Source organism: Oncorhynchus keta, chromosome 25 (genome assembly GCF_023373465.1).
Source record: "Oncorhynchus keta strain PuntledgeMale-10-30-2019 chromosome 25, Oket_V2, whole genome shotgun sequence".
Taxonomy (NCBI): Eukaryota; Metazoa; Chordata; class Actinopteri; order Salmoniformes; family Salmonidae; genus Oncorhynchus; species Oncorhynchus keta.
In genome coordinates, this window is record NC_068445.1 from 30,172,203 (window position 1) to 30,187,539 (window position 15,337).

The 15,337-nt window shown below is 49.4% G+C and overlaps 1 protein-coding gene across 2 annotated transcripts in view; it reads left to right on the plus strand.

The window, feature by feature from the left end:
• The window catches only part of LOC118371209 (tenascin-like), a 79,302-nt gene that overhangs the window by 30,487 nt on the left and 33,478 nt on the right, over positions 1-15,337 (plus strand). For both annotated transcript variants that reach the window (XM_035756572.1, XM_035756573.1), the window contains exon 6: positions 1,566-1,719. In XM_035756572.1, coding sequence (XP_035612465.1) covers positions 1,566-1,719 — 154 coding nt within the window. The remainder of the gene's footprint in view (positions 1-1,565; positions 1,720-15,337) is intronic.

The following is a 15,337-nucleotide window of genomic DNA, read 5'->3' on the forward strand; positions in this document are numbered from 1 at the left end:
GTCAATAGCAGACCTCTAATCTATAGTAACACTGGGTTATCAGTAGTATAAACACTGAGATATCAGTAATAGACCTCTCATCTTCAGAAACACTGAGTTATCAGTAGCAGACCACTTATCTATAGAAACACTGAGTTATCAGTAGTATACCTATTATCTATAGAAACACTGAGTTGTCAATAGCAGACCTCTAATCTATAGTAACACTGGGTTATCAGTAGTAGACCTATCATCTATAGAAACACTGAATTATCAGTAGTAGACCTCTCATCTATAGAAACACTGAGTTATCAGCAGTAGACCTCTCATCTATAGAAACACTGAGTTGTCAATAGCAGACCTCTCATCTATAGAAACACTGAATTATCAGTGGTAGACCTCTCATCTATAGAAACACTGAGTTATCAGTAGTAGACCTCTCATCTATAGAAACACTGAGTTGTCAATAGCAGACCTCTCATCTATATAAACACTGAGTTAGCAGTAGTAGACCTCTCATCTATAGAAACACTGAGTTATCAGTAGTAGACCTCTCATCTATAGAAACACTGAGTTGTCAATAGCAGACCTCTAATCTATAGTAACACTGGGTTATCAGTAGTAGACCTATCATCTATAGAAACACTGAATTATCAGTGGTAGAACCCTTATCTATAGAATCACTGAGTTATCAGTAGTAGACCCCTCGTCTTCAAACAATTTGAGTGAGGAACACGCCTTTCCCTCGTCTCCCATGGTGGATTTGGTTGTTAATAGATCTGTCTCTACATATTCTACATGGAGGAGGCTAGGATCTTCAGAAGCCAAAAGCCTATCATTATCCCCACTTTCCTGTGGTCGAAACCATACACCGCCCCCTGAAAGGACAGACAGACCCACTCCTAGCTTCAGTAATTGCCCTAGCTATGTGCGTTTGTGTTCTAAATGGCACACTTTTGTCTATATAGTGCACTACTTTTGACCAGAAGGCTATGGGTCTATGGTTTCTGGTCAAAAGTAGTGCACTGTATAGGGAATAGGGTGTAGGGTGCCATTTGGGACAAATACTATGTGAACCTGAGTATCCTGTGGAAATCATGTAGCAGAGCCCGTATTCAAGTCTCCAAGTCAGCAGTTAAATGTGACTAAATGTTCTGCGAGGCTTCTGTCGACAGCTCTAATGGCCATGTACTGCAGCAATGAGGCACAGAACCATTATTGTTTCTGAATGCTTTGTTTTTTCTTTTCCAAAGCCTATGAGAAGTAGCCCAAGGACATGAAAGCCACAGTTCATTACATTCAGTCCCCCCCACATCCTTACAGTAGTTTAACCATCACAGACAGAATCCTCTGAGTACGATGTGGCTGCCCTATTCCCACACCAAGACTATGTCCCAAATAGCACCCCATCTACTATAAAGTGTGCTACTTTTGACCAGAGGGGCCCTGGGAAAGTAGTGATTAGGGTGCCATTTGGGAATCAGCCCAAGGCTAACCTTGACTTTGAGGTGGGTAACGGTAGATATACTGTGTGTCATAAAACATGCCATCCCATTTTAATGACTGGTGTCGCTTGGTGTTGTCAGAAAGAGGAGAACGGGGAGATTCTGAACTCCCTGGGCAGCCCTGACACCATGTTCGAGCAGTCTGGGCTGGGACCTGGTCAGGAGTACGAGGTCAAACTGGAGGTGGTGAAGAACAACACCAGCGGACCTGCAGCACGCAAAAGCCTTTTCACAAGTGAGTCCATACATACAGCACTTATAGAGTTCTATTCACTTGTTTTTTAGGACAAGAATTTGCTCCTCCAGGCCAATATCTTTCAGTTGGAAAATTAACCTGAATGTTGAATCTGTGTAGATGGTAGCTTGTCGCGCAATAAAACAAGTAAATGAAATAACTATTTCAAAATATGATGAACTATTTCTTGCCAACCTCAAATGTTCTGTAATCCTTGTATTCATGACATATTTGCATTGGATATAATCCATAAACCCCTTCTACGCCATTCTGACCACCTGCTGGAGATTTAAAAGACATGATTCCCAGCAATACACAGAGACTCAGAAGCAGCTTACAGCTGTCATAGTTACGCACAGAAACACATTGTCACCTTGATTCACTAGGTTTCTCTGTTGAATATCCGCACTGCTGCAGCTCTGTGTGTGTTCCAAATGGCACCCTATTTCCTTTATAGTGCATCCATTTGGGATGCAGCTGGACAGTCTATCCAAGGCATCCTGAAGTGCCAATATTGAGTGATTAGCTTGTCACTTTTCATGGCAACGTCTTGATTTACCAGAGGTAGTAAAAAGCCATCCCTACCCTCTCGGCTGGTTAACATTTATGTGGAAATCATATTTCCATAATGCTGCTGCTATAAGGGCTAATGGCTTTTATGGGATCAATATAACAATAGGTTTCATGTTGAAACTATACATCTCGTACCCTCTCACTAGCCAAGCTATTTTTAGGTGGCTCGAGGGGAGGTTAAAATATACTGCACTACCAACACATTAAAGAATAGTCATGGAGAATGGTGTGTTATTGTCATTTAGGGAAAAAAAAGCTTTCTGGAACATTCCAGCCCTAAACTATCAAAATAAAGAAAGTCACCCACTCCATGTATAAACTACCAGCAATTTAATGGGTATTTACCAACGTTTCTGCATCACTGTGCTTTCCTCTGGGTAATGTCATGAATACTTGAACCAGGTTATGTAGACACACAGTGCAATGAGTGAAATCAATGACAGTAGTTAGGGGTGTGTCATAATGATTAAGTTAATTAAAATTTACTTGTGAAACTGTTTAAAAATAATATATGACATATTAAATATGTTACACTATTGTTATCATATAGAAACATAATGGAATATTGTACATCATATTAGCATCAACATATGTTCTTTCATTCAATTTCACATAATACTTTTCTGTTTCATTTCATATTTGTTACATGTGATATTTTGGTTCAACCTTAATGTATATTAGCCATCATCAAACAGGGGGAACATATTAGGTGTACGCTAATAAGCTGTAGAAAAATATATACATTTATAAGACTTGTTCATAAAGGAAACATTTTGTTCATAAGAAGGGCCTGAGATCAAAGTCAACATTCAGAAAACTGTTTTATCCAATAAGCCTCCCTTTGTAGTAGTAGGATCTCAATGTTACCTCCTCTCCTTGGTAGAGCAACATGCTCAATGCCTGTGTATTTGAGGGAGGAGATTGAATGGTTGGATTCAACAAAGTGAGCTGCTACTGGATAGTCAATGTTCTTACACCTGATTGAGCTGCGGTGTTCAGCTATGCGTTGTTTTTATTGTCTTTTTGTTTGTCCTACGTAGGCTTTTCCACATGAACAGGTGATGAGATAGATTACTCCCTTGGTTTTGCATGAGATGATACTCCTAATAGTGATCTTCAACCTGTATGTGGGTGTCTGAAGAAAGACTTTTATAGTGCTATTGCACTGTGCGCATGAGCCACATTTGTAGTTCCCATTTGGGATAGGTGTCAAGAGAGTCTGAGTAGTCTCAGGGGGCATGTCAGATCTCACCAAACTATCTCCAATATTTTGACCATGCTTATAGACAACCAGTCGGGGTGCCAGTGCTTTATCAGGATCTTTCATTTTCTTCGAAACCTTCGTGTACGATTGCGTTGTTTTTCTTCTTTGGTTGTTTTAGAAATTCCTCTTTTGTTTTTTAAGATATTTTCATTGCAGCATCAAGAGTGTTGTCCTTGTAGTCTCTCATTTTGAATTTATCTGTCATTTTTTTTTGCGCTGCTGTCAAAATCTGACTGGTGGCCACAGATTCGTTTAACCCTGCGTAACTGATTATATGGTAGGCCATTCTTGAGGGGAAGAGGATGCATACTATCCGCCCATAGGCACAAGGTATTGCGATCTGTGGGCTTTGTGAATAAGTCTGTGTGTAATGCATCATTCTCTTTGATGATCCATAAGTCCAGGTAGTTTATTTTTCTCTCATCAGTCTGCATGGTGAATTTGAGGTATTCAGAGTTCTCCTTTAGCAGAGTTTGGAATTCATTTAGTTCCTGCTGACTTCCTTCCCATAGCACAAAGACATCATCTATATATCTCTTCCATAGAAGTATTTTAGAAAGTAAGGGGTGTCTATGTTTTATAAAGGAGTGCTTCTTCAAATTGTCCCACATACAGGTTTGCATAGTTGGGGGAAAAGGGGAGCCCACGGCTACACCCCGACTTTGAAGGAAAAAGTCTGACTCAAAGACAAAGTAGTTATGGGATAATACCAGTTCAGTAAGTTGTAAGATGCAATCATTGGATGGAGCAAGGGTAGAGTCTATCTGCTGAAGGAAGTGTTGCAGCGTCTGCAAGCCTCTAGTGTGTGGGATGTTAGTGTACAAGCTCTCCACATAAAAAATGGCCAGCAGGGTGCCCTCTGGTAACCTTCCCCATGCCCTCTATCAATGAGATCATGTGACTTGTGTCTTTAACCTAAGATGGGAGATTCTCAACCATCAGTTTAATGTGGTAATCCACAAATGTGGAAATGTTTGATGTTACAGAGTCAATTGCTGCTACAATGGGTCTGTCTACCTGGAGGAGGAGACAATGGGTCTGTCTACCTGGAGGAGGAGACAATGGGTCTGTCTACCTGGAGGAGGAGACAATGGGTCTGTCTACCTGGTGGAGGAGACAATGGGTCTGTCTACCTGGTGGAGGAGACAATGGGTCTGTCTACCTGGAGGAGGAGACAATGGGTCTGTCTACCTGGTGGAGGAGACAATGGGTCTGTCTACCTGGAGGAGGAGACAATGGGTCTGTCTACCTGGTGGAGGAGACAATGGGTCTGTCTACCTGGTGCAGGAGACAATGGGTCTGTCTACCTGGTGGAGGAGACAATGGGTCTGTCTACCTGGTGGAGGAGACAATGGGTCTGTCTACCTGGTGGAGGAGACAATGGGTCTGTCTACCTGGTGGAGGAGACACTGGGTCTACCTGGTGGAGGAGACACTGGGTCTACCTGGGGGAGGAGACACTGGGTCTACCTGGTGGAGGAGACAATGGGTCTGTCTACCTGGTGGAGGAGACAATGGGTCTGTCTACCTGGTGGAGGAGACAATGGGTCTGTCTACCTGGTGGAGGAGACAATGGGTCTGTCTACCTGGGGGAGGAGACAATGGGTCTGTCTACCTGGTGGAGGAGACAATGGGTCTGTCTACCTGGTGGAGGAGACACTGGGTCTACCTGGTGGAGGAGACAATGGGTCTGTCTACCTGGAGGAGGAGACAATGGGTCTGTCTACCTGGGGGAGGAGACAATGGGTCTGTCTACCTGGTGGAGGAGACACTGGGTCTACCTGGTGGAGAGACAATGGGTCTGTCTACCTGGAGGAGGAGACAATGGGTCTGTCTACCTGGAGGAGGAGACAATGGGTCTGTCTACCTGGAGGAGGAGACAATGGGTCTGTCTACCTGGGGAGGAGACAATGGGTCTGTCTACCTGGAGGAGGAGACAATGGGTCTGTCTACCTGGTGGAGGAGACAATGGGTCTGTCTACCTGGAGGAGGAGACAATGGGTCTGTCTACCTGGTGGAGGAGACAATGGGTCTGTCTACCTGGAGGAGGAGACAATGGGTCTGTCTACCTGGGGGAGGAGACAATGGGTCTGTCTACCTGGTGGAGGAGACAATGGGTCTGTCTACCTGGAGGAGGAGACAATGGGTCTGTCTACCTGGGGGAGGAGACAATGGGTCTGTCTACCTGGTGGAGGAGACAATGGGTCTGTCTACCTGGAGGAGGAGACAATGGGTCTGTCTACCTGGGGGAGGAGACAATGGGTCTGTCTACCTGGAGGAGGAGACAATGGGTCTGTCTACCTGGTGGAGGAGACAATGGGTCTGTCTACCTGGTGGAGGAGACACTGGGTCTACCTGGTGGAGGAGACACTGGGTCTACCTGGGGAGGAGACACTGGGTCTACCTGGTGGAGGAGACAATGGGTCTGTCTACCTGGAGGAGGAGACAATGGGTCTGTCTACCTGGTGGAGGAGACAATGGGTCTGTCTACCTGGTGGAGGAGACACTGGGTCTGGTGGAGGAGACACTGGGTCTACCTGGGGGAGGAGACACTGGGTCTAGAGGAGACAATGGGTCTGTCTACCTGGAGGAGGAGACAATGGGTCTGTCTACCTGGTGGAGGAGACAATGGGTCTACCTGGTGGAGGAGACAATGGGTCTGTCTATCTGGAGGAGGAGACAATGGGTCTTGTTCCCTGGAGGATGAGACAATGGGTCTGTCTACCTGGAGGAGGAGACAATGGGTCTGTCTACCTGGGGGAGGAGACAATGGGTCTGTCTACCTGGAGGAGGAGACAATGGGTCTGTCTACCTGGTGGAGGAGACAATGGGTCTGTCTACCTGGGGGAGGAGACAATGGGTCTGTCTACCTGGTGGAGGAGACAATGGGTCTGTCTACCTGGAGGAGGAGACAATGGGTCTGTCTACCTGGGGGAGGAGACAATGGGTCTGTCTACCTGGTGGAGGAGACAATGGGTCTGTCTACCTGGAGGAGGAGACAATGGGTCTGTCTACCTGGGGGAGGAGACAATGGGTCTGTCTACCTGGAGGAGGAGACAATGGGTCTGTCTACCTGGTGGAGGAGACAATGGGTCTGTCTACCTGGTGGAGGAGACAATGGGTCTACCTGGTGGAGGAGACAATGGGTCTGTCTACCTGGAGGAGGAGACAATGGGTCTGTCTACCTGGAGGAGGAGACAATGGGTCTACCTGGTGGAGGAGACAATGGGTCTGTCTACCTGGAGGAGGAGACAATGGGTCTGTCTACCTGGAGGAGGAGACAATGGGTCTGTCTACCTGGTGGAGGAGACAATGGGTCTGTCTACCTGGTGGAGGAGACAATGGGTCTGTCTACCTGGAGGAGGAGACAATGGGTCTGTCTACCTGGGGGAGGAGACAATGGGTCTGTCTACCTGGAGGAGGAGACAATGGGTCTGTCTACCTGGTGGAGGAGACAATGGGTCTGTCTACCTGGGGGAGGAGACAATGGGTCTGTCTACCTGGGGGAGGAGACAATGGGTCTGTCTACCTGGAGGAGGAGACAATGGGTCTGTCTACCTGGAGGAGGAGACAATGGGTCTACCTGGAGGAGGAGACAATGGGTCTACCTGGTGGAGGAGACAATGGGTCTGTCTACCTGGAGGAGGAGACAATGGGTCTGTCTACCTGGTGGAGGAGACAATGGGTCTACCTGGAGGAGGAGACAATGGGTCTACCTGGTGGAGGAGACAATGGGTCTGTCTACCTGGAGGAGGAGACAATGGGTCTGTCTACCTGGTGGAGGAGACAATGGGTCTACCTGGTGGAGGAGACAATGGGTCTGTCTACCTGGAGGAGGAGACAATGGGTCTGTCTACCTGGAGGAGGAGACAATGGGTCTACCTGGTGGAGGAGACAATGGGTCTGTCTACCTGGAGGAGGAGACAATGGGTCTGTCTACCTGGAGGAGGAGACAATGGGTCTGTCTACCTGGAGGAGGAGACAATGGGTCTACCTGGAGGAGGAGACAATGGGTCTGTCTACCTGGAGGAGGAGACAATGGGTCTGTCTACCTGGAGGAGGAGACAATGGGTCTGTCTACCTGGAGGAGGAGACAATGGGTCTGTCTACCTGGAGGAGGAGACAATGGGTCTGTCTACCTGGAGGAGGAGACAATGGGTCTAGGAGGAGAGACAATGGGTCTGTCTACCTGGAGGAGGAGACAATGGGTCTACCTGGAGGAGGAGACAATGGGTCTACCTGGAGGAGGAGACAATGGGTCTGTCTACCTGGAGGAGGAGACAATGGGTCTTACTACCTGGAGGAGGAGACAATGGGTCTGTCTACCTGGTGGAGGAGACACTGGGTCTACCTGGAGGAGGAGACAATGGGTCTGTCTACCCGGAGGAGGAGACAATGGGTCTGTCTACCTGGTGGAGGAGACACTGGGTCTACCTGGAGGAGGAGACAATGGGTCTGTCTACCTGGAGGAGGAGACAATGGGTCTACCTGGAGGAGGAGACAATGGGTCTGTCTACCTGGAGGAGGAGACAATGGGTCTACCTGGAGGAGGAGACAATGGGTATGTCTACCTGGAGGAGGAGACAATGGGTCTGTCTACCTGGAGGAGGAGACAATGGGTCTGTCTACCTGGAGGAGGAGACAATGGGTCTGTCTACCTGGTGCAGGAGACAATGGGTCTGTCTACCTGGTGGAGGAGACAATGGGTCTGTCTACCTGGTGGAGGAGACAATGGGTCTGTCTACCTGGTGGAGGAGACAATGGGTCTGTCTACCTGGTGGAGGAGACACTGGGTCTACCTGGTGGAGGAGACACTGGGTCTACCTGGGGGAGGAGACACTGGGTCTACCTGGTGGAGGAGACAATGGGTCTGTCTACCTGGTGGAGGAGACAATGGGTCTGTCTACCTGGTGGAGGAGACAATGGGTCTGTCTACCTGGTGGAGGAGACAATGGGTCTGTCTACCTGGGGGAGGAGACAATGGGTCTGTCTACCTGGTGGAGGAGACAATGGGTCTGTCTACCTGGTGGAGGAGACACTGGGTCTACCTGGTGGAGGAGACAATGGGTCTGTCTACCTGGAGGAGGAGACAATGGGTCTGTCTACCTGGGGGAGGAGACAATGGGTCTGTCTACCTGGTGGAGGAGACACTGGGTCTACCTGGTGGAGGAGACAATGGGTCTGTCTACCTGGAGGAGGAGACAATGGGTCTGTCTACCTGGAGGAGGAGACAATGGGTCTGTCTACCTGGAGGAGGAGACAATGGGTCTGTCTACCTGGGGGAGGAGACAATGGGTCTGTCTACCTGGAGGAGGAGACAATGGGTCTGTCTACCTGGTGGAGGAGACAATGGGTCTGTCTACCTGGAGGAGGAGACAATGGGTCTGTCTACCTGGTGGAGGAGACAATGGGTCTGTCTACCTGGAGGAGGAGACAATGGGTCTGTCTACCTGGGGGAGGAGACAATGGGTCTGTCTACCTGGTGGAGGAGACAATGGGTCTGTCTACCTGGAGGAGGAGACAATGGGTCTGTCTACCTGGGGGAGGAGACAATGGGTCTGTCTACCTGGTGGAGGAGACAATGGGTCTGTCTACCTGGAGGAGGAGACAATGGGTCTGTCTACCTGGGGGAGGAGACAATGGGTCTGTCTACCTGGAGGAGGAGACAATGGGTCTGTCTACCTGGTGGAGGAGACAATGGGTCTGTCTACCTGGTGGAGGAGACACTGGGTCTACCTGGTGGAGGAGACACTGGGTCTACCTGGGGGAGGAGACACTGGGTCTACCTGGTGGAGGAGACAATGGGTCTGTCTACCTGGAGGAGGAGACAATGGGTCTGTCTACCTGGTGGAGGAGACAATGGGTCTGTCTACCTGGTGGAGGAGACACTGGGTCTACCTGGTGGAGGAGACACTGGGTCTACCTGGGGGAGGAGACAATGGGTCTGTCTACCTGGAGGAGGAGACAATGGGTCTGTCTACCTGGTGGAGGAGACAATGGGTCTACCTGGTGGAGGAGACAATGGGTCTGTCTATCTGGAGGAGGAGACAATGGGTCTTGTTCCCTGGAGGATGAGACAATGGGTCTGTCTACCTGGAGGAGGAGACAATGGGTCTGTCTACCTGGGGGAGGAGACAATGGGTCTGTCTACCTGGAGGAGGAGACAATGGGTCTGTCTACCTGGTGGAGGAGACAATGGGTCTGTCTACCTGGGGGAGGAGACAATGGGTCTGTCTACCTGGTGGAGGAGACAATGGGTCTGTCTACCTGGAGGAGGAGACAATGGGTCTGTCTACCTGGGGGAGGAGACAATGGGTCTGTCTACCTGGTGGAGGAGACAATGGGTCTGTCTACCTGGAGGAGGAGACAATGGGTCTGTCTACCTGGGGGAGGAGACAATGGGTCTGTCTACCTGGAGGAGGAGACAATGGGTCTGTCTACCTGGTGGAGGAGACAATGGGTCTGTCTACCTGGTGGAGGAGACAATGGGTCTACCTGGTGGAGGAGACAATGGGTCTGTCTACCTGGAGGAGGAGACAATGGGTCTGTCTACCTGGAGGAGGAGACAATGGGTCTACCTGGTGGAGGAGACAATGGGTCTGTCTACCTGGAGGAGGAGACAATGGGTCTGTCTACCTGGAGGAGGAGACAATGGGTCTGTCTACCTGGTGGAGGAGACAATGGGTCTACCTGGAGGAGGAGACAATGGGTCTGTCTACCTGGAGGAGGAGACAATGGGTCTGTCTACCTGGAGGAGGAGACAATGGGTCTGTCTACCTGGAGGAGGAGACAATGGGTCTGTCTACCTGGAGGAGGAGACAATGGGTCTGTCTACCTGGAGGAGGAGACAATGGGTCTACCTGGAGGAGGAGACAATGGGTCTGTCTACCTGGAGGAGGAGACAATGGGTCTACCTGGAGGAGGAGACAATGGGTCTACCTGGAGGAGGAGACAATGGGTCTGTCTACCTGGAGGAGGAGACAATGGGTCTGTCTACCTGGAGGAGGAGACAATGGGTCTGTCTACCTGGTGGAGGAGACACTGGGTCTACCTGGAGGAGGAGACAATGGGTCTGTCTACCCGGAGGAGGAGACAATGGGTCTGTCTAGGAGACACTGGGTCTACCTGGAGGAGGAGACAATGGGTCTGTCTACCTGGAGGAGGAGACAATGGGTCTACCTGGAGGAGGAGACAATGGGTCTGTCTACCTGGAGGAGGAGACAATGGGTCTACCTGGAGGAGGAGACAATGGGTATGTCTACCTGGAGGAGGAGACAATGGGTCTGTCTACCTGGAGGAGGAGACAATGGGTCTGTCTACCTGGAGGAGGAGACAATGGGTCTGTCTACCTGGTGGAGGAGACACTGGGTCTACCTGGAGGAGGAGACAATGGGTCTGTCTACCTGGAGGAGGAGACAATGGGTCTGTCTACCTGGTGGAGGAGACAATGGGTCTGTCTACCTGGTGGAGGAGACACTGGGTCTACCTGGAGGAGGAGACAATGGGTCTGTCTACCTGGAGGAGGAGACAATGGGTCTATCTACCTGGTGGAGGAGACAATGGGTCTGTCTACCTGGTGGAGGAGACAATGGGTCTGTCTACCTGGTGGAGGAGACACTGGGTCTACCTGGAGGAGAAGACAATGGGTCTGTCTACCTGGTGGAGGAGACAATGGGTCTGTCTACCTGGTGGAGGAGACACTGGGTCTACCTGGAGGAGGAGACAATGGGTCTGTCTACCTGGTGGAGGAGACACTGGGTCTACCTGGAGGAGGAGACAATGGGTCTGTCTACCTGGTGGAGGAGACACTGGGTCTACCTGGAGGAGGAGACAATGGGTCTGTCTACCTGGTGGAGGAGACAATGGGTCTGTCTACCTGGTGGAGGAGACACTGGGTCTACCTGGAGGAGGAGACAATGGGTCTGTCTACCTGGTGGAGGAGACACTGGGTCTACCTGGAGGAGGAGACAATGGGTCTGTCTACCTGGTGGAGGAGACAATGGGTCTGTCTACCTGGTGGAGGAGACACTGGGTCTACCTGGAGGAGGAGACAATGGGTCTGTCTACCTGGTGGAGGAGACACTGGGTCTACCTGGAGGAGGAGACAATGGGTCTGTCTACCTGGTGGAGGAGACAATGGGTCTGTCTACCTGGTGGAGGAGACACTGGGTCTACCTGGAGGAGGAGACAATGGATCTGTCTACCTGGTGGAGGAGACACTGGGTCTACCTGGAGGAGGAGACAATGGGTCTGTCTACCTGGTGGAGGAGACACTGGGTCTACCTGGAGGAGGAGACAATGGGTCTGTCTACCTGGTGGAGGAGACACTGGGTCTGTCTACCTGGTGGAGGAGACACTGGGTCTACCTGGAGGAGGAGACAATGGGTCTGTCTACCTGGTGGAGGAGACAATGGGTCTACCTGGTGGAGGAGACAATGGGTCTGTCTACCTGGAGGAGGAGACAATGGGTCTGTCTACCTGGTGGAGGAGACAATGGGTCTGTCTACCTGGTGGAGGAGACACTGGGTCTACCTGGAGGAGGAGACAATGGGTCTGTCTACCTGGTGGAGGAGACAATGGGTCTGTCTACCTGGTGGAGGAGACACTGGGTCTACCTGGAGGAGGAGACAATGGGTCTGTCTACCTGGTGGAGGAGACACTGGGTCTACCTGGAGGAGGAGACAATGGGTCTGTCTACCTGGTGGAGGAGACACTGGGTCTACCTGGAGGAGGAGACAATGGGTCTGTCTACCTGGTGGAGGAGACACTGGGTCTACCTGGAGGAGGAGACAATGGGTCTGTCTACCTGGTGGAGGAGACAATGGGTCTACCTGGTGGAGGAGACAATGGGTCTGTCTACCTGGAGGAGGAGACAATGGGTCTGTCTACCTGGTGGAGGAGACAATGGGTCTGTCTACCTGGTGGAGGAGACACTGGGTCTACCTGGTGGAGGAGACAATGGGTCTGTCTACCTGGTGGAGGAGACAATGGGTCTGTCTACCTGGTGGAGGAGACAATGGGTCTGTCTACCTGGTGGAGGAGACACTGGGTCTACCTGGTGGAGGAGACAATGGGTCTACCTGGTGGAGGAGACAATGGGTCTGTCTACCTGGGGGAGGAGACAATGGGTCTGTCTACCTGGGGGAGGAGACAATGGGTCTGTCTACCTGGGGGAGGAGACAATGGGTCTGTCTACCTGGTGGAGGAGACACTGGGTCTACCTGGTGGAGGAGACAATGGGTCTACCTGGTGGAGGAGACAATGGGTCTGTCTACCTGGGGGAGGAGACAATGGGTCTGTCTACCTGGGGGAGAAGACAATGGGTCTGTCTACCTGGGGGAGGAGACAATGGGTCTGTCTACCTGGAGGAGGAGACAATGGGTCTGTTTACCTGGAGGAGGAGACAATGGGTCTGTCTACCTGGAGGAGGAGACACTTGTTTGTGTAATTTCGCGACTGTATAGAAAGTTGGTATCTTGGGAAATTTCACACATAGAAATTCAACTGAATTTTTTGTGATTTAGAGTACGTATGTCCCCTCTGTTTGATGATGCTCATTATACATTCAGGTTGAACCAAAAGATTACATGTAACAAATATGAAATTAAGTACGAAATGATTATGTGAAATTGAATGAAACAACCAACGTATGTTGATGCTAATATGATACAATATTCCATTCTGTTTCTATATGATAACAATAGCGTAACATATTGAATATGCCATATACTATTTTTTTAACAGTTTGACAAATTAATTTGAATTAACTTAATCATTAAGACACACCCCTCACTACTGTCATTGATTACACTAATTGCACTGTTTGTCTACATAACCTGGTTCAAGTATTCATGACATTACCCAGAGGAAAGCACAGTGATGCAGAAACGTTGGTAAATACCCATTAAATTGCTGGTAGTTTATACATGGAGTGTGCGACATTCTTTCTTTTGATAGTTTATAGTTCATTCGCCGTTAGTCAGCACCTCCACACAAACTATTTCTCCTGGGTGTGCGCCAGCTCATGGTTTTTAATCGAACATGCCAGCGCTGACGTGGGAGCTGAACAGACTGGGAGCTTTCACCCCTGCCCTTGCAAGAGTTCTCTTTCAACAAATCAGAGTAAAGACATTTCAATATCCTGAAGCAAATGTTCTTCCCAGGTTTCTGTACTAACCTTTATTGGCTCACCTCCATACCAATTCAATGTCAGGCTCTCTCTGCTTATTTATGGTTTGAAAAATGCATTCGCTTTGCCAGAGTAAACAGAACTAAGCCACTAGCTACCTGACATTCTCCTCTTATACACCCCCCTTCCTCTTTATCGGAGGGTAGTTTGTACATTATAGCGTTGACTGACACTATAGGACTAGCATGTCCGTATCTAAAGTTTATGGAGCTGTTGAGCTGTTGAACATTGGAACCTGAGACACGCACACACACACCGCACACACACGTGTGCTTGCACACATGCACGCACATGCACGTACACACACACACACACACACACACACACACACACACACACACACACACACACACACACACACATACACATAAACACACACAAACATACTTTTACACAACAGTACTGGGATTATGTTACCTAGATCTCCATGTAGCTCAAGGCCTCTCTATGTCTGCCATTAAAACACACCCACATCAAATCAAATCAAATTTTATTGGTCACATACACATGGTTAGCAGATGGTATTGATAGTGTAGCGAAATGCTTGTGCTTCTAGTTCAGACAGTGCAGCAATATCTAACAAGTAATCTAACAATTTCACAATGACCTAATACACAAATGTAAAGGGATGGAATAGGAATATGCACATATAAATATAATGGATGAGCGATGGCCAAACGGCATTGGCAAGATGCAGTAGATGGTATAAAATACAGTATAAACATATGAGATGAGTAATGTAAGACATATAAACATTTTTTAGGTGACTAGTGATGCATTTATTAAAGTGGCTAATGATTTGAGTCTGTATGTAGGCAGCAGCCTCTGTGTTCGTGATGGCTGTTTAACAGTCTGATGGCCTTGAGATAGAAGCTGTTTTTCAGTCTGTCGGTCCGTGCTTTGATGCACCTGTACTGACCTCACCTTCTGGATGATAGCGGGGTGAACAGTGGGATGGGTGGTGCTTGTCCTTGATGATATTTTTTGCCTTCCTTGTGACATCGAGTGCTGTAGGTGTCCTGGAGGGCAGGTAGTTTGCTCCTGGTGATGCGTTGTGCTGACCGCACCACCCTCTGGAGAGTCTTGCGGTTGAGGGCAGCGCAGTTGCCATACCAGGCGGTGATACAGCCCAACAGGGTGCTCTGAATTGTGCATCTGTAAACGTTTTTAGGTTTTAGGTGAGAAGCCAAAATTCTTCAGCCTCCTGTTGATCCTTCTTCACCATACTGTCTGTGTGGGTGGACCATTTCACTTTGTCCGTGATGTGTATGCCGAGGAACTTAAAACTTTCCACCTTCGCCACTATTGTCCTGTCGATGTGGATAGAGGAGTGCTCTCTCTGCTGTTTCCTGAAGTCCACGATCATCTCCTTTGTTTTGTTGATGTTGAGTGAGAGGTTGTTTTCCTGACACCATACTCCGAGTGCCCTCACCTCCTCCCTGTAGGCTGTCTCGTCGTTGTTGGTAATCAAGCCCGCTACTGTTGTGTCATCTGCAAATTTGATGATTGAGCTGGAGGCGTGCATGGCCACGCAGTTATGGGTGAACAGGGAGTACAGGAGGGGGCTAAGCACGTACCCTTGTGGGGCCCCAG